This window comes from Thermobia domestica, chromosome 4, assembly GCF_964235325.1.
Source record: "Thermobia domestica chromosome 4, izTheDome1.hap1.1, whole genome shotgun sequence".
Taxonomy (NCBI): domain Eukaryota; kingdom Metazoa; phylum Arthropoda; class Insecta; order Zygentoma; family Lepismatidae; genus Thermobia; species Thermobia domestica.
The window spans coordinates 261,544,489-261,569,028 of record NC_137457.1 but is presented as its reverse complement, the minus strand read 5'-3'; the positions used below and the strand labels follow the sequence as shown (position 1 = coordinate 261,569,028).

The 24,540-nt window shown below is 35.6% G+C and overlaps 1 protein-coding gene across 3 annotated transcripts in view; it reads left to right on the top strand.

Moving 5' to 3' along the window:
- Positions 1 to 24,540, top strand: part of wry (delta and Notch-like EGF repeat containing weary) — a 980,891-nt gene that overhangs the window by 911,931 nt on the left and 44,420 nt on the right. For all 3 annotated transcript variants that reach the window (XM_081755853.1, XM_081755854.1, XM_081755852.1), the window contains exons 7-8: positions 7,718 to 7,860; positions 14,131 to 14,253. In XM_081755853.1, coding sequence (XP_081611979.1) covers positions 7,718 to 7,860; positions 14,131 to 14,253 — 266 coding nt within the window. The remainder of the gene's footprint in view (positions 1 to 7,717; positions 7,861 to 14,130; positions 14,254 to 24,540) is intronic.

Here is a 24,540-nt window from a genome sequence, read left to right as displayed (position 1 = left end):
CTGTATGCGGGCCGGGTGTCAGCGGGTGAGTACCGAGACATGTATAAACAGCCCATATTGATTGATACTAGTTTCAAATCCATAGTTTTCGCGGTCACTGAATGAATGGTGATACTTTCACAGGTGTTGACTTCCAAATACAGCCCCCATGCGAAGAATGGGTATATTAAGCTAGTATTACAATAAATGGACTGCTTGGATGCCAAGAACTAGTACAGATAAGTACCATTCACTTCTATGAATAGGTATTTTTTAAAAGGATTTTTGTAAACACTAAGTTATAAAACAATGAACTACATACAGTAGTTATGGTTTTGGTTCCCAACATAAAAGAAATATGGATTGTTCATGAGATATTGAACTTCAACTTTCACTCCTGGGAAATTTCAGTTTTGGAGTTAGGCCACTTGGCATCAAAGCAGTTCACTGTAAGATAAATACATTCCGCACATTAGTAACATAGTTGTTCAGGGGCCTTCGATTTCCATCCTCTCAAATGAAAGCTGAACGATTGCTTGATACATGCTGACTATATAGGAGAAATAGTGTATTAAGTTTTCGAGCTTTGGTGCGTATCCGCATTTACACTCTAATATAACTTTAAGTTCACACTAAAATCGAGCTAATTGTTTAATGCATTTCGAAAGCTTTTGTTTTTATGCAGCTCATTAAGGAAAATCTATTTCATAATCGTAACATTTATGTACTAAGAAACTATGAACGTAAAGTGGACTCGACCTAGCCCCGTGGCCGCTGTGACTCAGTGGCACAGCTCTCACCCTTGGTGTGTGAGAACTCTGATTCTGTGTGTGTGTGTGAACTCCGCGGCTAGTGTACGCGTCTTTGCCGTGGAAGACTCGGGTTCAATTCCCGTCGCGAGCTCATGTAGTTCGGATTCCACGTTAATCAGTAGGTCTACATTTCATATATCCTCGCTGCTGAAAGAGACGGTAAAGTCAAAATCAACTCAACAATATATATGTGTGTGTGCTTATGTGAATTTGCTCGTGGCTGTATGGTTAACGCATACGCCTTGATCGCGGGAGACTCTGATTCGATTTACGGTGGAAGCTCATGAAGTTGTTACCGGTATCCCACTTTAAACTGTAGATCCATGCCTCATATAACCTCATGTAGATCCATGCCTCATAAAAAAGTTTCATTGAAATTGGAGCCGGACATTTGAGTGATGTCCCTTGTGGGATGTGATTGAACGTGACGTCAGAACACATCGCCCCCCTTCCCGGAATTTACGGGAATTAGGTGACCTGAGTGAGCACATGTGGTGCCAGCTCTCTCCAGCGACCTATCAAAGATCATTGCGAGTATGCCAAGACGTGTCGCCGTTTTTATCCATGCCAAAAGTCGACATACTGACAATTAGGTAGGTAGCCATGATGGTCTGGCTGATGTGTGCGTATATTTTAACTCGTATATTTGTCTCGACTCGAATTTCGAGACGTCTCGACTCGAATTGGAGTCGAGTCGAGACAGAGACTGTCGAGTCGACACACGAGTCGAGACAGAAACATATTTTCGAGTCGAGACAACATTTTCTCGAGACGAGTCGAGACAGGCTTAAATCTCGACTCGACTCGACTCGAATGCATCCCCAGACACGGGCCTTTTCCGAAGTAGGTTAGAAACGGCTTTGGGCTTTTATTTTTTATTTATTTATTTACCTTTTGTGCCTCCACCCAGGGCTTTCTAATCCTTTAACTGCGAGGCATGGGCGGAGCTATGGAGGCCATTCTCCCCCCAACTTTTTGACAACTTCAACATCTTTATTTCTGAAATGAAAGGTCGGAGACCGACCAAAAATCAGCCCCCAGCAGACAATTCTCAACTCCGCTTAATGCTGCAAGGTAATTTTCTTTCCAAATATGTAAACAAACACTTTGCATTCATCCATACGATATATACGCCATTGAGTCTGGCAACGACTGCACTAGTTTAGTTGAGTTAAACCTTTGGTGCGTGAGGTATTGAGTTCTATATATGCATTCTTGCGCTCTGTGTATTTTAAGTTACGTTATCGTATTTCAGTTTCGTTTTTTTTTCTTTTAAAACTCCTGAATTAGTAATTATGACGATCTAGAATAATTTGACCGAATCTAGCATAATTTCGATCAGGTTTTGGAATAATTCCGAGCTGAGTCTGACAACGCTGCCTCGTATATTTAATGACTTCGAACAACGTGCAGAGTTAAAGCAGTAAAGGTTAACTGAAACCAAATTTACTGGCTTCAGATTATCCCAGATCACTTATTGGAAAGTATATTTGTTAGTTTTAATACATTTACCAGATCTTGTAGTCAGATGTCAATATAATAGAAAAGACAGTTCTTGGAACGTGTTATAAATACCTGTTCCTCGAATTCTAATTTCAGATATCAGAATACTTTTTAAGTTTTCATTTAATTAATTCGAACTAACTTCTCATAACTGCATTATTGAATAGCATTTTTTTCTAGAAAACTGAGCTTCCTCTTTTATACTGTATATTCATATTGAAATATTTCCTTCGTTAAAGTCTAAATTTAATATCTCAACTGTTGAACTGGAATTTCAATATACGCCAACACAACAGAAAACCTCAAGCTCTGATAAAACTTTTCGATTGACAGCTTCTTTCCGTTTGAGGAAATGTTTTAAAGGAAGAAAAGCAAACAAGCGTCATATTTTACGTATATACTTCCTTCTACTGCCTAGGTAACGTAACAGCTTCTTTTTTCTTGTTTATTTCACTTATCCGAAAAGACAAAGTTGATATCTGTAGATAGTTGGTTGCTTGTAGGAATATAAGGATTCAATTTTCCTTATCCGTATTGGAACTACATTATATAAGAAATAGGTCTTCACTATCTTGTAAAAATAAGTTATTTTTAATTCATTACTGTCATTAGAAGTAGTGTGTGTGTCTTCTAATACAAGTAGTAGTATGTTAGGGGTAGGGCCGGTCTTAGAAAGTGCGAGGCACAATTGACCGCCACATTCTCAGTCGATTTCTACCAAAATCTGCAGATATATATATATATATATATATATATATATATATATATATATATATACAGAGAGAGAGAGAGAGAGAGAGCATTTATAATTTCCAGCCGTGATAATGGAGAAACAAAAAAAAAAGAGAGAGAGAGAGAAACGAAACTTTGCATGAAACATCCATAAGAAGGAAAACAACATTGCTTTATTAAACAGAAACACTCATCAGACAGTGTTGCCAACCCAATACAAAGTTATGTTTCTTTCAAATAGCACTACGTCAGATTATATTTCAAATCAACATGTCAGACGAAAGCTTAAGATAGCCTATCACATTTATTATTCAGTGTTGCAAACTAAGGATGTCATAGTATCACAAAGTTTGGAAGCGTGTAACACACATACAGCATAACAGAGATGGTTTGGATAATACACGTCGGAAGTACCTTAGCGTTGGATACCACGGTAGTGGTATGACTTGTTTGGAATGAATAGGAATGAAGTTACCAGGGCTTAAAAGTTTGAGTTTTTAAGGGCTTTATTTCGAAAAATGATTAGATAATATCATATCTAATTACTTGTAGGGTTTATAATGGATGCATAAATTATTTTGCCGTTTAAAGGACTTTGATATCTCAAACCTTTCTGGAGATATAATAAACATTGCTGAAGTTTGCAATACTGCTTAAATCAGGTAATTATGAGAACTTGTTGAAGTTATAGCTACTCATCTCTACACAATGCTCTAATTAAATAAAACTTAAACTTTTTATAGAGAATCATACTTTTGGGTTAAACATTTCATTAACCATACTCTGTACCGTGATTTTACTATATAATAATAATAATAATAATAATAATAAACTTATTGAGGATTTATTTTATTATAAAGTTGATTCATTAATTCATGGCATTTGGAATCAATGGAGACATTTCTTGCTTCAGGGTTAAACTTATCAGTCAATGGAGAAATCTTATGTTCCTCAGAATTGTTCACAATCTGTTCCCGACTTTTAAGGAGTTGTTGAATGTCGTTACGAAATAAATATATAAACTCGGTGTCTTGGATGCATAGAAGTGATCAATGACATTTTGTAGCTGCTTGAAAGATGTACCATGGAGTGCATTCGACATGGACCAGAATAGAAGGATGTCTGTAGAAGCCACATCTGAGTTAATACGCCGGATGAGGAAGTACCTCCCATTAAATCTGTAGCTGTCATCTGTACCATAAGTAGCTCATAGTGGCATGTCGTTTATTTCCACGGAGAAAAAAGAAACATAGGTGATGTACACTCTTGTCCAAAATGATTGTCGTTGCATATCTATAACTATCTTCTTGTAAGAATATAATTTGATAATGATTTTGCAGGGTACTTTAAATACTGATACTTGTTTATAATCAAGAAATGTATATTTTTGGTAAATTTCATAGGAAAATAATTATAAATACGAAAATTAGAGTGAGTAAAATAAAATGTGGGCAAATGAACAAGAAAGTTATATTTTCATTTTATTGTTATTATTTACTGCTGTTTTGAAATGAAATTTGTCACATACATGTCTTTGCCGATTATACACATCCTAACGTTATAAGAAATACCGGGCGAATTCGTTATCAAATTATATTCCTACAACAACAGATTTATAGACAAGCGACAATAATTTTGGACATGAGTGTACTTAAAAACGTATGTTACATGCATAAATCCTGAAGCTTTTTGGACTTAAAGTACGACTATACGTAACAAACTGCAGCAAATGCAGGGGCGTACGCAGGGGGCGGGTCCTGAGGGTCTGGACCCCCCCCCGAAATCACAACTTTTTTGTAAATGTTGTCTACTTTAGGGGGCAATTTTAGAAATTTTCATATAATTTAGCCTCAAATTGTATTTGGACAGCCTCCCAAAACGCTTTAGACCCCTCCCGAAATAAATTCCTGCGTACGTCCCTCAGCAAATGTATAACTGAAAACGTATATTTTATAATATTTTCCGTATAAGTGTTTTATATATACATTCTTTCCACATGAAAGAACGAATTGTGTATAGTTGGTAAGGATCTCACATACAGATGGACGTATGTAACATATAGCTGACGTATACGTACGTAATATACGAAAAATTGTTAGATGTCACACATCCTGCAGCTCTATAATGTAACATTTAAGCCAGAAAGAGCAGTACGTATGTAGCGTATAGATAATATATGCTCCAAGGATCTTATAAAATAGAGGATCTGCCCTTACAACAAAATCTTGAAACCATACGTCACAGCTTCGCCACCCCTACTCTGCCCACTCCGCCCGATAGGATTGGAATGTTTTGAGCCAACAATTACGGCGGAAACGAAAGTAGCCAATCGGACGATGGCGGAAACGAGAGTAGCCAATCAGATGTACCGATGCTCGGTTGTTTTTTGGCTTCATTGGTTTAATAGGATTGAGACACATATGGACAGATCCTCTATTTTATAAGATCCTTGGTATCCTCCGTACAGATTTCCATAGTAAACATATGGAACCCGTATAATTGTACAATATATCGCTGTCCGGATAACGATTTTTCTCAGTGCGGTCTTGAAGTGGTGCATGAACACATTGGAATTGATCACAGTAGTTCACTGTGCATAATGCCGCATTTACGTTGTGCAACTTCCATGCTGCACCAAGTATAGAAAATTGTTCCCTTGGAATGCAAGTTCTACTTGGGACGTGGTGTTTCCATTCTGTTTGCAGTCCTCTACTCAAAGTTCACGTACAGGCATCATTTCTTGTCTCCGATAACAACCTGCAAGCTGATGTTGGCTGTAGGATTCACGATGGCGAATAAGCAAAGAACCACACATGGCAACACGCTGGTTCTTGTTTTATGCACTGAGTGAATAAGGCACCACGAACCTAGTTTCTAAAACTTTTAGTCACGTTAAAGGTAACTTACCTGTTTGCTGCCCATCTCCATGGTCAATTCCCAGCTGCTTTGGCATAGATCACAGTGGATCAAATCGTTCAAACGGTCTACATCAAAGTGGGATTGGGGACCAGAACGTGGGGCATCAGTCAGACCAAAAGTTCCACTTGGGAAACTGTCAGACTATTTGCGGGTAGTCCTTTCAGAAAAGCATCCTCTCCTTGCGCTGCACAGATTTGTTTGGATGCCTCTGCGGCTAAAAACACCTTAGTTGAATTCGTACAGCAAATCATTTTGGAGATTATCCTTGTTTTAACATCAGAACACTTCGTACTTCCGATCTTGAGAAAATAAATTGATTATCCACAAGAAAACTAGATATAGTGCTATGCATACCTGATATCATATCTACAATTTCATTTATTCCAAGCACTGACATCATTACTGACGTCTGGTAAAAATAATTCTTGAAAATGAATCGTGGTATAAGCTCACAACTCAATATAAGCTTTGTCACTTTATCCACCACGACTCTGGAACTACCTAAAGAAATAATAAACACTTCTGACCAGAGTATATACACTTGTTTATTAAAAACTAAATACAGTGTAACGGTTTTTTTAAAAAAAAATAAGAAAAAAAGATTAGGAACTTTCTTTCTTTCTCCGTTAGATCCACATTTCCTATAACTACCACTCTCTTCTCTTCACCAATTGTTTTATCCCCTTTCTCCCATCCTAATCTTTCTCCTTTCCTCCCTAATCTTGGTCTCTCCTTTTCCCTAAAACTATTTTCCCATTCTTCCAAATTCTTTACTACACTCTCTCTTACAAACACTGATAGTCTATCCACTATCTCGGACCACATTCTCTTGGTCATTTTGTCACTCTCTTTACTTTCTTTGGTCCGTTTTCTTATCACGTCCCACACCAACTCTTTTTCTAACTTTTTAACCAGTTTCCTGTATTTCACTGAATCACAATGCACACCTTTCTTGTTTACTCTCAATTCTTTGTGTGTTGTGTTCTCCTGTAGACACTTTCTTAAAAATACTATCTGCTGCTCCTTTGATATCTCTTTCCTTCTCCTGTCCTTCCAGCTATCTATCCTCTTTTTCAGATTCAGAGGAATCTCACATGCAACTCTATCCATCACGACTATGGAACTACCTAAAGAAATAATAAACACTTCTAACCAGAGTATATACACTTGTTTATTGAAAACTAAATACAGTTAACGGAGTTAGTGTCTGATGAAGACAACGTTAAGTTGTCGAAACCGTTACACTGTATTTAGTTTTTAATAAACAAGTGTATATACTCTGGTCAGAAGTGTTTATTATTTCCATAAGCTTTGTCAATATAAGCTTGGGTGGCATGGTTATTCTTAGGTTTACAACGTATTACTTTTTAGTTTTCTCGTAAAGTATGTTCTCTTACCCATATAATTTTGTTCACCTTAATAAACTCTTCGGGAGTGCTGTGGTGATGTTGTACAGCGCTCATCTCTGATGCCTGGAATCCCTTGTTTGCTCAGTTGGTGCTAAGTATACTCTATGTTGAATAAACACCATGTGTGAAGATTTCCTCGTTCTTTCTTCATTCATTCCACTATGATATTTATTGTCATCACTGCCGTCTTTTATAGCCTCGGTGCATAATCGTGGGACGTTAAACTAAAATTTTCATTTCATTTTATAAAATCTATCAATTGGTCTTATCTTTCGACATATTTTGTTTTGTTGTATTGTGTTATAGAATGTATTATTATTATTATTATTCTACAGTTGTAATTCACATTCTCTTCTAATACAGGATTCGCAGGCCAGCACTGTGAATATGAGTATAACGAATGTGAATCTTCTCCTTGTATCAATGGTGGAACATGTATGGATCATATAGATGGCTACACTTGCATTTGTGGACGAGGATACACGGGCAAAAGATGCCATATGAAGGTATGGAAATTATTTAACATTTATATAGGATTTAATACTTTATTTTTTACTTTCTTATAAGCGTAATTGTGAACCTTTATGATGAATTGATAGTCGAATATGAGAATATTTGTTACACCAAAAGTGGTATATTGGATCAAAATTTACTTATTTATAGGAAGGAAGATAATCATAGTCTGGTGAATGCTTTAATTGATTGATTGATTTCTATATATTCCCGTTGTCAGTATGAGATTTTTACAATTTAAAGTGGGATCAGAATGAATTGTGATAACTACTTTGAATACTTTTTTTTAAAAAATAAAAAATCCTTTTAAAATTAAGATATTCCTTAAGGTCTCTATGACATTTTGCTACCACAGTATATTCTGACTAAAGAACTTGACGTTCTCAGTAAGGTGGTTACTAACTAACTGGGCAAGGGTTTCATACCAGGTAGAGATTTTTTTTCGTTGTGCCCTAGTTATTGAGGCACATCCAGCTTCTTTAGAATAAGGGCCTAAGACAATCTGAGGGATAAAGAAGACCTGAACATCACTTTCACAACATTACCTCCAGAACCAAAGTATCGAAGTCACTTAAGAGTGAAAGCCTTATTTCAATCTCAATTATTGTGATGTTTATGTCTATACCTAGAGCGGAATGACCTTAAAATCAACCTTTTAATTGGTAGCTGTGGCTCAGTGGTAGAGCATTCACCTCCGGTGCTTGGGATCCCTGGTTCGATCCCAGCTCGCGCCGTGCGGACTTTGTGGTGGACAAACACCGTGCTCGTGGGTTTTCTCGTTGTTCTCCCACTTTCTTCATTCCACCATTTTATTCATTTCTCATCTTCACCGTCTCCTTTAGCCTAACCGGCATAATCATGGGACGTAAAACTTAAAGATTTCATTTTTTTTCAAACCGGAATTGAAAGAAATCAAACACTTTTGGTTTTAACTTTGATCGCTATAGACTACAAACGGCGATAGGTACCCAGACGTGGTATTATGCAATCAATTAAGCATCCCAAGAATACATTCCATCTCCACTCTAATATCTCTACTAAAATCGAAAGTGTTATATAAGTATATTATAGTACCTCCGTGTTCAATGTTGATTGTTAAAGAGCGAACATGGTAACAAAGAAAGAGAAGCTATTTACTGCAATCTATTAAGGGTCCAAAGAAAATGTTCCATCGGATAACGTTCATAAGACCTAAACGGTATAAGACCTAAAAATATTGGCACAAGCCCTAAATATTAAGTTCTCTGCCGATTAGGTCTTTTATCGTTTAGAGTCTCTGCCGTTTAGGACTTGTGCCGTTTACTACTTGTGCCTGTTCCATTCAATTGCTTTAGTTCTGAAATTTGCCACCACCACACAGAACTTCGACAGTACTGTAGTTGCCATATGCTATTACGCACCTATCTAATTCTAACAGCAACAACTACATTAATAGTACTAAAATTATTAATTAACTTTATGGCCTATAGAACTCGGAGGTTCAATGCCACGTTCACAAAATCTCTCCATTGACATATGTCCTTAGCCAATTGGATCCAGTTTCTACTTTGTACTCCTATTTCTGCGAGAACCATCTTAATACTGTCTTTACATCTGCGTTTAACTTGTAAGTCTTCCTAATGGTTGTTTTCCGATTGAACTTCCAGTTAAAACTTTGAAAACTTTTCTACTTTCTTCCATTCTGGCTACATGACCTGCCCACCTGAACCTGCTAGACTTGATGACCCTAACAATGTTTGGTAAACGGTATAAAGTATTTTTTTTTTTTTTTTAAAAAAAGGAATTGCGTTAAAGAGGTCTGAAAACTCCCGAATTCTTCTCTCGTATCTGATTGAGTGTGATCTATAGTGTTATGATACAAAGATAATTTAATTATATAATAATAATAATAATAATAAAATTGGAATTGAGATTTGTTTTAAACAATGAAGGTTTCAAACATTTCAGTTCCTTGCAAAAATCCGACTTTTTTAAAAGAAAAAAATAAAGTCGTTTTTCTTATCCTTGGCTCCTGATCTCAGGGCCGTCGCGTTGGTTGTAAGCGCCCGGGGCGAAAATTCCAAGGCGTTCCCCCACCCAATGTGTTATGAGAACCAAAGTTTATTCTGTACTCCTTGATTTAAATATGGAATGTAAGATCATAATGTAAGATAAAAAAAAGAGTTATTATGATGTCAATTTTTAAAAGTAACTGGCTTTTGTAGTTAAAACATAAAAGTTAATGAAAACATGGTTTTGAATTCTTGAAATCGAGTGCTATTCTTGTTTGTTTTGAACTTGATACACTTCAACATAGTAATAGCATAGAATATACAAATCAAGGATCTTATAAAATAGAGGATCTGCTCTTACAACAAAATCTTGAAGCCATACGTCACAGTGTCACCACCCCTACTCTGCCCACTCCGCCCAATAGGATCGCAATGTTTTGAGTCAACAATCATGGCGGAAACGAAAGTAGCGAATCAGGCGATGGCGGAAACGAGAGTAACCAATCAGACGTGCCGATGCTCGATTGTTTTTTGGCTTCATTCATTTAATAGCATGAAGATACATATGAGCAGATCCTCTATTTTATTAGATCCTTGATACAAGTAACAATATAAATATTAAAGCCCAATGTGTAAGTGATAACAAAAACTTATTTTCTGACTTCTGTTTAAAAAAAAACTATAAAATAAACTTTTATTTTCTTGCGATTAACTAACTTTTAGTAAATTTATCATAGCGTTAGAATACTAAAGTACTAACTTTTTCAGGTGACATTTATAATTATTTGTGAGTATTTGCTTCAATTCAATCCTACAAATATAATTTATGTTCAAAATCAAAATTTACGATTTGTTAATGTTTGTTCTGCAAGACTAAGTTAACGACACGTTGTTCCAAAACATGTAGTGTAAAGATCATAAGAACTATAATAGTTCTTAATGGTAACAAAAATATTATTAATGATAACATAAAAATACTAATAAATTAAAATAAAAGTGACAAAATTAACTGCATAATGATATATACTTACTTTCAAGGATGTTATAAATAGAGGATCTGCCCATACGTATCTTCATCCTATTAAATAAATGAAGCCAAAAAACAACCGAGCATCGGCACGTCTGATTGGCTACTCTCGTTTCTGCCATCGTCTGATTGGCTACTTTCGTTTCCGCCATGATTGTTGGCTCAAAATATTGCGATCATATTGGGCGGAGTGAGCAGAGTAGGGGTGGCGAAACTGTGACGTATGGCTTCAAAATTTTGTTGTAAGGGCAGATCCTCTATTTTATAAGATCCTTGCTTACTTTATTCAAACACTAAATGACATTCTCCTGTTTTTTTCTGTGAGCAATATATACAATCTCCTTGAAATGTACCTTTCTGGCTTCATAATTTTCAATAGCTACTATGGCCAATGTATTAAGTATTTCCTGGGCCATTGTTGATCGTAAATACGTCTTTATCAGCTTTAACTTACTAAATTGTCAATGAGACAGGCATTCTTAAATAAATATTTAAAAAATAATGGAAAATATTTTTTTAAAAAGTAGATGTTTGTTGGACATGAAAATGATTTGTGTTGTTGATATTGTAATAGTTAGCAGGGACGCAGCCAGGATTTCGGTTCGAGGACATCAGAAAAGGGTGTCTGGGAATATCTCCCCCCCCCCCCCGAGTACACGAGGTGCGGCAGTACCCTTGGAAACTTTTTGCAAAACTAAGCCTTAAAATATGCTTCGTAATGCCTTTTTAAAAGAAACTGTTTTCAGTTTAAACCAATATAGGAAAACCTAAATTTCAATTTTATTAAGATTTCTTTTTCCATTCTAGTCGGGGAGACCCTTGAGCCCTCTCCATGGCTACATGTCTGATAGTCAATAAACGCAGTTGTTGTATAGTACAAAATTGGAGAACTGAAAAGATATTTATTCTGTTATTGATTGGAAAGTACGTGCGAAGTTGTATTTGTGATGCTAACTGGTTATTATCAAGTGGTGTCAAACTAAGCAGATAATTGTATTGCAGTTATTGTAGTGTTGCAGTTATTGTGGTATTACTTGAGCGTTTCTTGGACGGAATAGGAATAAAGAAATGTTATTGAATTCTACTGAAATTTCTTGAGTTTGTACCAAACTGTCATCCAGATAAGAAGTAATAGCAGATCTTGGTGTTTTCCACGATAAAATCTCTTCTCACAGAGGGCTGGAGAGATTTCCCATTGAATAATCCTAGACAATATTTTACATTAGCGGTAATTTTACTTGGCCGTAGCCTGATCATTATTAAAATATCTGAATTATCTTTAATTTTTAAAAAAAATCATTTATAACATAATCTGAATTCCTTGAATTATGTTGATTTGTCGTCCCGGTGCCCCCTGGTTGCCCCGGTCGCCCCACTCACGCGACGGCCCTGCCTGACCTTGTACTATTCGAGTATTCGTCTGGCGCGTTAAGAGAAATTAAAAGAATCTTCAGTCACAGCAGGTGGTCTAGGGATTTGAATTCTGATTGTAATGGAGGATTTAAATCCTAATCTATATTACATAATGTTATCTACCTCTTTGTAACTCTAGTAAATGATTTCACCTCTTCTTTTCAAGAATTCGAAATTTAAGCAAGTGTCAATTTTTAGAGTTCTCATGAAACGCTTGTGGGGCTTCAGGGATTCTCTTTGTGTGATATTATAACATGAATGCTTAAATGGTATTTTAAATAGGAATATGGCTTTAGATGCACGCGCAAAATTTAAGAAAACCCAATTTTGTCCAATAAAACACAAATTTGCAAGATAAAACCCACTGGGTGTTTTCCTTTAAAAAAATACATGGAATTTTTACAAGAGTGCTCCTAATGAGGGTTGAATTAACCCTCCCTCATTTAAAAATGAGTTTCGCTATACTTTTTGTAAAAATTATTCGATGTTATACAGTATGATGTACATGATGTTTCATGTTTTCTCGCAATCTCCTAGCATGGAATTAATATCAGTCGATTATAAGGAAGTGACGTAACGCCCCTCTTCCGATCGGTTTAAAGAAGATTGACACCTTTAGTTAATAATTATTGGATTTAGCTGCAGTATGGCATATGTCTTTTCTGAGACTTACCGAATAAACAAATTGAAATTGATCAATAATGAGGAAATAAATTTAATCCTACTTTTACCGATGTTAGAGATAAACGTTTCGCGAAAATTACGCAAAAACTCTGCGATTTTTTGAAAGATGGGATATGTTTTCTTTGAGATTTGGGAGGTTATTAATATTGTTTAGTGTTGAAGTTACTCAGAAGGAAGAAGATAGATTGGCACCATCTCATGAAACAGATTAACAATAGCTTTATAAAAATGATGTCGTTTTTATTCATTCTTTCCAATGGGGTCCCATTTTTGTTCATTAACATGATTTAAAAGCAACAGGCAAATTCACCTCAACTTTTAGATCATGCTTAAAAGAATATGAATCATGAAACAAGGCATGTGTATTCTTGGCAACTTAAGTGATGATGGATAATACATCATTAAAATACCCTTCATTTCAAAGGATAGAATAATACTTCTCATTTAAATCAACAGGCTGTGATATGAAGATACGGTACTCAACACCGTTAAAACGTAAATCCCCTCGTACAAGGTAGACAGGTTGATAGCATTTGATATTTCGAAGATGAAGGTAGTTTATCTACGTCTAATTTGACAATTCTGTTTAGGAGTTTGGGTTTTTGAGTCAAAAATGAAAATTATAAATGAACCTAAGTGCATTACTATCCTTCCAGGTTTGATATTTGTCAATTCTCGAGTGATGTTAACCTTTAAACAAAAAGATGACAAATGCTATTACAGATTTTACAGAGGACTACCTACTGACTACTTTCTATTGTACTTTCAACTATGCATAACTATTTCTCCCAAACTATTTTCAACTATAGAGCTCCATGTTAGCCGTGGACCAATATGTAAAACATTGGGTGTTAAGCATCTAACTGATATTATAATGGCTATATAATCCATGTTCTTTGCTTTCTTGTTTGGGATTGGTTGAAATCTCAATTGGAGTTGATGCGCTTTAGATCCCAAATCAGCTCTTGAGTCTAAATTGCAACGCTGTTTTAAAGGACGTGAGACTAAAATAAATATTGAATAGATACTGTATATCAAGAGTCCCCAACATGTTTCAGGCCATCCAGTTATATTATAAAATATAGAACAATTATATTTTGAAAAAAACTACCTTTACGTAATTATAGAAACTTATTTTCCTTTTACAGGTAGATTTATGTGATCCAAACCCATGCCCCGATCACCGTTATTGTGTTGATAGAGGAAATAACTACTCATGCGAGTGTCCCAAAGGATTTACAGGACCAGAGTGTCTTATACCCTCTAGGGAGGTGAGTTATGCCTGCCATAGTAATACTCTTGGGCTTGACGACACTTGTCGTTCATTGATGGATTGGGATCACGTGACTTCTCCTATTGGTTGTTCAGTCATGTGGTATTTTGGCGCTAAACTTAAATTAGTTCCGTCCACTGGGTCATAAGATACGTGACAGGAATTTTTAAATTTGTGCCTATAGGCACCTGACTCAGGCACCATGACTTCTGTTTTAGGACCTAATGGTTTCTGGTCCATGTACTTTTTTCCATAATAACCTTACCTAATATGTTCACCTAGATTAGGATACCTCCGACAAAATAAAGAAATGTTACTTCAGGTTTTTTTAATGAGCCTCTCTGAGAACCAAGAATCATTGGTCCTAAAGCAGGGGCTGTGTTCCCTGAGTCAGGGACATAGAAACATTAATTCAAATTTCCCGCCTTATATCACGTGACCTAGGAGGCGGGAATAACTCAATTTTACCTCTAAAGTACCATGTGAACCCAAACAACCAATAGAAGAAGTCTTGTGACCACAATCCATCAATCAGCGAGGAGTGCCCTCAATTCCCAAGAGTAGCGTTGATATCTATTAACTGTATTATTACGTATTATAACGTAATAACTGCATTGTTACGTGTTTTCATACAGTAGAAGAAAACTGTAAAATTTTGTTCAAAATATCCAATTATTAGCTAACGGTAAATGTTATAAATGATTAGGAGAAACAAAAGGAATAAAGTTAAGAGAAGATCCCTTGAGTAAAATAGGTTTGAAAATAATTAAAATTTGGAACATTTTATTGCAGCAAGAAAGTAAGGATAAAGAAATAATTTTAATGATAATTACGAATACGTTTAATACAGTGTGTCCGGTTGAAACTGCACCAGTAAGAAATGTTACGGCAACAAATAGTGACAGAATAATCCAGTTTCGCTTCTCTGGAAAGGAATATAATCCCCAGTACACAACAATTACTCTACCCAACATGTAGTGCGTTATCTCGCAATCGGATGTGCAACTACAGCTATTTGCATTTACAGATAACGATTGTTGATTTTATTTAGTAGTTTGGTTAATGAAACATACTTAAGGATAGTTAAAATATTAATTTATGTTGTTACGCGTACATGCTATTTATATTGTTGTTTCCAATATATTGTGAAGGGCAAAAGATGTGATCTCAATATGTTACAAATCAGATGTGAAACATAAAGAATATGAACGAATTAAATCTCATAATACTATATAACATTCTGAGATTCTAATATACACTTACAAATATTAACGGCAAAAACCAAAATACAGGAATATAACAATCCTACATTAAATAAAATGAATCCTAGTCAATTCTACGCTAAGAGTAAGTTATCCATCTGAAATCTCGGCAAGCGGAAAAATATATAATTAAAGAAATAAATACCTTAAAATTACACTGCCTATTCTGTCTACTATTAAGTAGCATATTTACTTAATTATGAAGTTCTGTTTTGAGGCCTTGTGTAACATATTCGCTAACGCTATTGCCTGTGGTATGAGCGGTCCCGGATTCGATTTTCGGTGGGGACATTCGAACGAAAAGATGTACAAGCGTTTTGAGGTTAACCGTCCTGAGTGAGTTTTTTTTTTTTTTTTTTTTTTTTTGGATTTTCCTTATTCACACCAAACAAATGCCAGAATGCTAACTAACATAAAGGTCCCAGGCCACTTTCATCATTCCCTATTCCTTTTTTACTTCCCAAATTCTCCGGATAGTGTGATAGGCGATAGACGCCACCCCTCATACGTGATGGGCTCAAATAGGCATAGATGCCGAAAGCCCAGAAATCTAATTCCTAATTCCTAATCTAGTTTTGTTTATTATGATATTTATTAATGTTTATGTAAATTCAGAGAAAATTATAACCAAGTAGATAGTACATGACATATTCAGTTGGCATTTAGTAATATATCTTTTTTTTTTAATAATATGAACCGACTTCGGAAAGATGCACTAAAAGGCATAAAATAATAAAAGCGCTAAAAAGCAGACGATAATGATAGCAACTTCTTAATTCTTAGTTCTTCATATGTTAAGATCTTTCTCTTACTGTCTAATCATCTGATGCTTCAAAAGAAAAAAGTTTTCCACCTTAATTAGAGATCTGTGAATGTGATGCTCACAAGTTCTAGTGAAAACCTATGATTTTTCTTATGCTTCAGAAAATCACAATTTTCTTCAGAATATGGATGCTATCCATCGTTTGTTTCTGTAATTCTAAGTTTGCATATGTGAATATATCCCTCTCTGTCCCCATATTTGAATCTCTTTCGGTGCTCTCTCTCTCTCTCTCTCTCTCTCTCTCTCTCTCTCTCTCTCTCTCTCTCTATCAATGTCGTCCGTCTCGAACTCACATGGTCTGTGGTCAAACGTCCGACTCTTGAAACCAGATGTAAGCCTCTCCCAATGGCCATCGTGACTCCCCCATAGGTTTGTTTTTAGGTGGTTACGGATATTTAGGCACTTAAAACAGGAAACATAGACATACAAGTCAGTGAAACAGTCGCTGTCGTTCTGTAAATTTCGATCTCCAAGATGCTTCTCACAGTGGGCGACCTATCATAGAAAAAGTGCATAATATTCTGGCAAAATTTGAACAAGACCTGCATGTAACTAGTCATAACATCACAAATGGTTTAAGCTTCCATTACTAGAGTTAAATCATTCGGAGGAAGCTGACTGGTGTTATTATCCTTTGGTTTTATGCAACCCGCCTTACTCTGCTTAATTTCTGGTTGCAATATATTTTAGGATATGTTTTCCTTAGGAGTTGCAGGAATTATTTACATTTTCTTAAAAAAAAATAATTAATTAATTATAACTTTCCCTAATTTACAACGACTCACCAAAGGTGGTCGCCAACCCTGGTTCGGCTAATAACAAGTAAATCTTTAGTGGCCGTAATTGTTCACACCTTAAAATATCTTCCGTAATTATATCCACTAGTATTCTCACCTTTTATACTGAAATTACAAGTCGATGATGAGTAGTAAATAATTTATTCGTTGATTCTCTTTTAACGTATATTCACACAAGCTGTTTTGCAATCAAACATGTTAATTATGTATCTATAAACAACTACTTAGCAACCAATTATACAATAATGTATATTTCTTACATATATTAAAAACATTCTTCTTTTGTTATTTTTAAATTAACATTATATCAGGTATAGTGCTTATGTAGAAGCACTTTCTGCCCAAAAATACAGGTAATTATCAATCGATACAAAGTATCTCGTTGTATAAAATGTCGCCCGACGACGGGACTGAATATAAAAGTTACAAGCGAGCTTGGCTTTTATATTTAAGAACCACTGGTCCGTTTATAATAATGATATTCCATTAATTACGTCCTTTTACATTTTGATCGACCCTCGTATATAACTTTATTAAGCTTCCTTTATAGAAATACATTTATAATAAATCTTTTATTTCATTAATATTTATCTTTTATTATAGAAACGTCGTCGCTTATTAATCTAATCACTGAAGGGTGCGAAGTCAAAAATTGTAAAAGTCAATTACATTTTAAAACATAAATCACAATGATCAATAGTTTCAATCATTATTAAAAACGATCATATTAAGAAAAAGATGTTTGATCTTTTCAGGGCGCATTATATAGTAATTATGTTAGATGATATTTTAAAATATACATTATATCAATAAGGCGTCATGATACAAAAGGATCTTATTCGAATAACATATAAGGTAGCTCATAAAGACAGCCGTCGAATAATTAGCTTAATAGAATAATCTTATATTTAACATAATCTTTGACAACAAAGTTTCAACACAGATCAATATAATATAAATAACCTTTGCTTTTAATCAATTATGAATCGAACTATAATTCTTCACATTAACAAGAAAGAATTAAAAATCATTTGAAAATTATCATTTGTTGAAACAAACGTGATAAAGTATCTAAAAGTCATAAGGGTTGTTTTCATTATTGACATTAACACATAAATTTGAAGATAAATGTTCATAAGAATCTATAGCTGATATGGGTTTAACCCTTACCACATCAGCTGCAATTAGTTTAAATTCATACTCGTGTATGGTTCCAATAAAGTACACTGTACCGCACAATCATTATTATGTCCCGTATTATTGTTCTGTACAGGAATTGTGTCATTATCTTGATTTGGATGCGAAATGCCATCTCTTGAATTACGATTACGTGTATCCATATAGTTTACTGTATTCCTGGAATTTCGCCATGTATTTCGTCTATTTTTAAATCTATTTTGGTTATATGGTCTAACATACGGATTGCCACGATTAATTAGGTTAGGTGGATTCCCAACATATCTTCGCCTATTTTGTCCGTTCTGATTGTTGAAATTTGCTCGACTTAGGTTATATTCCGTATTGTCTGCATTACGGATATTTAGATTCCGAACAGGTACAAGGTGATCTGAATTGTTTTTAATTCTGCCTAATCCTGCTTGATGATTCTGAGCGTGGTATTGAGTTTCATAACATTGGACAAGCGTTAATAGGTGATTAAGACTCATACACTGGGTAGAAAACAGGATCTGTTGTAGTTTAAACGGTAGCAAATTTTGAATTGATGCAATTACTCTGGATTCCGATTGCAACGGATTTACGACTTTTAATTCGTTATATGTATTTACGACAAAATCGACAACAGATTTGTGCAAACGAGGATTAAAAGGTTGGTTTCTAATCGTGGCATCTCTGTTTGCAAGCAAAAAGTCGTTTTCGTAATTTGCAATCAGCGCTGCTTTGAATTCCTCATATGTATTGATGTGATCTCGTACTGCTTTAAACCATAAAGAACATGGTGGGAGTAATAAATGAGGGATTAGTTTCATATATTGCGATTTATCTATACACATTATATTGCACTCATCTTGAAATTTTTCTAAGAAAGAGGTAGCATTTTCATTACATTTACCACTAAACTTACTCATAGCACGTATTTCACTCATCTTTACTCTTAACTTTACCTTCCTTTCACCATTTCGTGTTCGTGTTGAGTGACAATTTTTACCTACTGCATTATCTGTAGTTCCACCATCTCTTTTCCGCCCAACTGTATTTCTTGGATGTATCCTTTCCAAAATAATGTCCTCATCGGATGGATTACTTGAAGATGAGATAATATGAGGTCCACGTTGATCTGTTACGGGTGAATGCGAGGTCATCTCTTGAGAACAAGGGAATTCTGAACGATCATTAGTCATGTTGTTGTGATATGCGTTGTCCTTAATCTGCAACGTCCTAATTTCCTCTTGTAATGTAGATATCCACTGAGTATTCGTACGTATTTGGTTAGAATTATCCGTAACCTGAATCTTTTGTTGCCGTACAGAAGATTCTATTACTTCCAAATCCTTTTTTACACAATTGACTTCTTGGATTACATGGTTGTAATTATCCTGGCAATCTTCTGATACTCTTTTTAACTTTTCATCAAATTGTAATGTAAGGTCTTTCACCGCCTGGATCACAGATTGTTTCGTATCTTCTGAATTTTGGTCTATTTGCTCCAACCATCTACTTAATTCCTCGTACTGTTTACTGGATTCCTCGGATTTCTGCTGAACCGTATGCTTTAATTCTTCCGACATCTGGGCTAACTTTTGTTCTTGTCGCTGTAAAGCCATTAAGATTTTGTCTTCAAATGTCAACACTTCAGGTACAACAGGAGTTGTATTTTGTTCGTCGTTACCACTGTCACCAGTTTCTTTCTCCATTGCCTCACCGAGCATAATTTTTCTTGTGATTATTTTACCACTTCTAAGTATAGTTAAGTTCGTAGACATGAACCTTATTACTGAAGTAAATTCACCCCTTACTTTGTACTTCAGGATATGAATTTATAAAGCTCCCGGGTTTCGGCACCAAAATTTTACAACGACTCACCAAAGGTGGTCGCCAACCCTGGTTCGGCTAATAACAAGTAAATCTTTAGTGGCCGTAATTGTTCACACCTTAAAATATCTTCCGTAATTATATCCACTAGTATTCTCACCTTTTATACTGAAATTACAAGTCGATGATGAGTAGTAAATAATTTATTCGTTGATTCTCTTTTAACGTATATTCACACAAGCTGTTTTGCAATCAAACATGTTAATTATGTATCTATAAACAACTACTTAGCAACCAATTATACAATAATGTATATTTCTTACATATATTAAAAACATTCTTCTTTTGTTATTTTTAAATTAACATTATATCAGGTATAGTGCTTATGTAGAAGCACTTTCTGCCCAAAAATACAGGTAATTATCAATCGATACAAAGTATCTCGTTGTAAATTTTTATATGTTATAAATCATCCTTGGGAATAGCTTATTCGATTAGTGAAAACCGCATCGAAATGTGTTCTCGACATAATCGGAAACAACCTTAGATACAAACACACATATCGACAGGTCAAACTGAGAACGTCCTTTTTCTCAACGAACTTACAAAGCTCGTTACTGAATTATCTCTCTCTCTCTCTTTGAGTGTATGTATTTGTGTGTGTGTTTGTCTGTGTGTTATATTTTTTTCAGTTTCGAGCCCTCCATTCGATAGAGCATTTAAAAAAATCTGAGAAAGTGATGGAAGTTTTCGCGTCACTCTTACCGTTCCCGAGATATTGACAACAAAATGGCCGATTTCCAGAGATTTAAGGAGTCATATCTTGGGAACCGTAAGTCATAGAGAGATGATATTGTTGTTGATCAATACTTAAGAGGATGGTAGATACTTTAGTACCAAATAATAAGCGGTAGCCACTGTTCAACTGGACACTGGTTTGGCCAGTGGCCACCAGTTAATATTGGCACCGAAATATTTACCACCCTGTTAGGTATTGATTAACACCAATATCATTTCTTTGTGACCCAAGATATTGGCCAAAAAATAGTTTCGATTTCGGGAGATTAAGGAACCATATCTCAACTTTTTTTTGAAGTCAGTTAAACAGAGGTATTAAGAGGTAAGAAATGCCAAATAATGTTTGTGTTCATACATAAGATGAATGTTTTATCGAGCAAGAAACGCTAGCGAAACGCAAGAAGGAATAGATTATATTTATGCTAGTCAGATAGAAGGCATAATACGTGTGTGTAAAACCCGTTTCTCTTAATAGACATTGTTCAGCTATGATTACTGCATATATATGGAATTTAATTATCATATTGACGTTTAAGTGACTATCAAAGAGGAAATAAATAGAAGGTAATAAGGAAATAATTGTTTACTAGTGACTATTACGATTTACTGTAGTATAAAAGAACTGCATAATAATAAATACATCATATTTACACTTAATAGAAAATAATGTAAAGTCCTTATACCATATGTGGCTAGAAAAGAACTGGATTAATTTAGCTATTAGGCAACAGCGAGCGCATAAACGTTAATTGATGCATACTACGAGACCCTGCCTATCGAATGATTGCCCAGGGTGCAAAACGCTCAATTCCGCTGTGACCTTTAGACGAAGTAAATCGTGCTTCCATACTCCGTCAGAAAAAAAAAAAAACATAGTGTTAAAATGGAACAGCGAATCAATGTAAAATTCCTTTTTAAACTGGGAAAATTATTGTCAGAAACTTTTGATTCCTATGAGAAGTGTACGGAGATGATTGTTTGTCACACACACAAGTTTTTGGTGGTTAAAACGGTTTGAGTAGGGGATGACAACAATGCCGTTGCGTGAGAGGGAAACGAGTGGGGCAACGGCCCGGACGCCGAAGTTAGGGGGCGCAAAATTCGGGACTAAAAAGAAAAGAGAGAGAGAAAAACTAGTCTTGTCAATATATCACTACAAACTAGTATGTACTTAAATACTCTTCCTGCTTTAGGAGGTAGTCCTATAATGTTACTTATGTTAGGAAAATGCATGTGTACAAATATAAAATGGAAGAAAAATTAGTGAAATGTGCTTTAAATCAAGGAAAAGGAGGATTTATTTTTGAAAATTTTCTTACGCTTCGCAACAACCATGGTAACGCTTTGCGGCTGTCTGTCCACCTCATTCATATGTACGGGGGCGCCATCGTATTTTCTCGCCGCGGGCGCTGATTTTCCATATCACGGCATTGGTTGAGAAGTTAATTGACTACTTGCGTCCTGGGCTACCTTTCACGAAGAAAACGATCTCAAAAATTCAAGAAGTCGGCGATGTGATTCAAATAAATTATAGTTTGAGTATTTGTATTGTTGCTGAAATCACAGAAATTGACACATACAAAAAAGTATTCATTCAAAATTTACATGAAAGTTTTAACATGAAAAAAAAAGTGTGTTCAAAATTGGTGCCAAGAATCCTGTAATTGGAACAAAAGGAAATTTGGATGAACATTTATGCTGACATTTTGACATAATGAAAGAGATCCTAGATTCTTAGAGAGAATGATAACCTGTGACGAATCGTGTTATTTTTTTTTTAACCTACATTCCTGAAATCAAACGTCAATCAATTCATTGGATGAGTTCGAGTTCGCCACGCCACAAGAAAGCTCGAATAAGCAAATTGAAAATGGGAGCAATGATGGTTGTTTTTCTAGATATCCGTGGGATTGTATATGTTAATTGGATATTCGAAGGTGAAACTGTAAACCAACATTATTACCTAAATGTGCTGGCAACCCTTCATGAGCAACTAAGAAGACGACAACCTGATTTGTGTGACACAATAGTCTTGTATTGTGTACCAAGACAATGCTCCTACTCTCACGGCACTGTCAGTGAAGACATTTTGGGCCAAATATGGGATTCCTCATCTTCCATATTCACCGGATCTTGCTCCGTGGGACATTTTTCTAATTTTCCGAGGTGAAGTCAGCACTGTAAGGGGCCAGATTTGAGGCAGTGGAAAGAAAAGCGACGGATATAATGAACATGATTCCGATAACAATTGGCAATACTGCTTTCAGCAATGGAAAATTCTTATGGAACATTGTAGGGATCGTGCAGGAGAGTACTTTGAAGGGAATAATGTTCCTATGTACAAAATGATAAATAAAATATTCAGTAGTATCATTTCGGATTTTTCTAGTCATACCTCGTATATATATTAGCCAGCTATTTAACGTACACTATGAATTCCTATGTCGAAGTTACAGTCTATACCTACGAAGTAAATAAGATCGGGAGCAGGTGAAAATTCCCACACTCAGAAAATGTCAAAACGCCCACATAAACGGTCATAACTCCCACACAAATGAACAAATCTCCCAAATCCACGAACGGTCATAACTCCCTCAGCCAAAACTCCTACACTCAGAAAATGTCAAAACGCCCACACTTTCGGTCATAACTCCCACAGCCAAAACTCCCACACAGGTAAGCGGTCATAACCCCCAACGGTCATAACTCCCACACAAATTGACAAAACTCTCCCACGCAGAAATTGTCACAACCGCCACACAAATAGACAAAACTCTCACAGCAAAAACTCCCACACTCAAGAAATGTCAAAACGACCACACAATCGGTCATAATTTCCACACAAATGAACAAATCTCCCAAATGCAGGAACGATCAAAACACCCTTGTACTTCTTTTTATTATTTTTAGCGTGTGAAACTTACAAGACGTGCAACCAGGATCATTTCAAAGTGTGGGAGATTTGTCCGATTGTGTGTGAGTTTTGTCCATTTGTGTGGCGGTTGTGACAATTTCTGTGTGGGAGTTATGACCGATTCTGTGGATGTTTTGACATTTCTTGAGTGTGGGGATTTTGGTTGTGGGAGTTATGGCCGTTCGTGCATTTGGGAGATTTGTCCGTTCGTGTGGGAGTTATGGCCGATTGTGTGAGAGTTTTGGCATTTCTTGAGTGTGGGAGTTTTGGCTGTGAGGGTTTTGACTGTTTGTGCGTTTGGGAGATTTGTCCGTTTGTGTGGGAGTTATAACCGATTGTGTGGGCGTTTTGACATTTCTTGAGTGTGGGAGTTTTGACCTAGACCCAATACATCTAGCAACAATATATTTCCAAAGCATTACCAAACATCAAAGGATTTTCTAACACTAAAATATGAACCTACTTTCACCATCTATTATCTATAACTACTTCTGTGCACTACCTACACGTACTGCTACCCATCTGCAACAAGTGTCGGAAACCTGAAAATACACTATTAGGAGAATAAGACAATGCAAATACAGTAATTACAATCTGTCTTATGTCGTGGTTTACGTATTGTACACCCTGTGCTTATGAATGTTGATTGAGACAGTATATGCAAGTCTAATTCTTTTTTATATGCTTTTTGTTTCTTGTA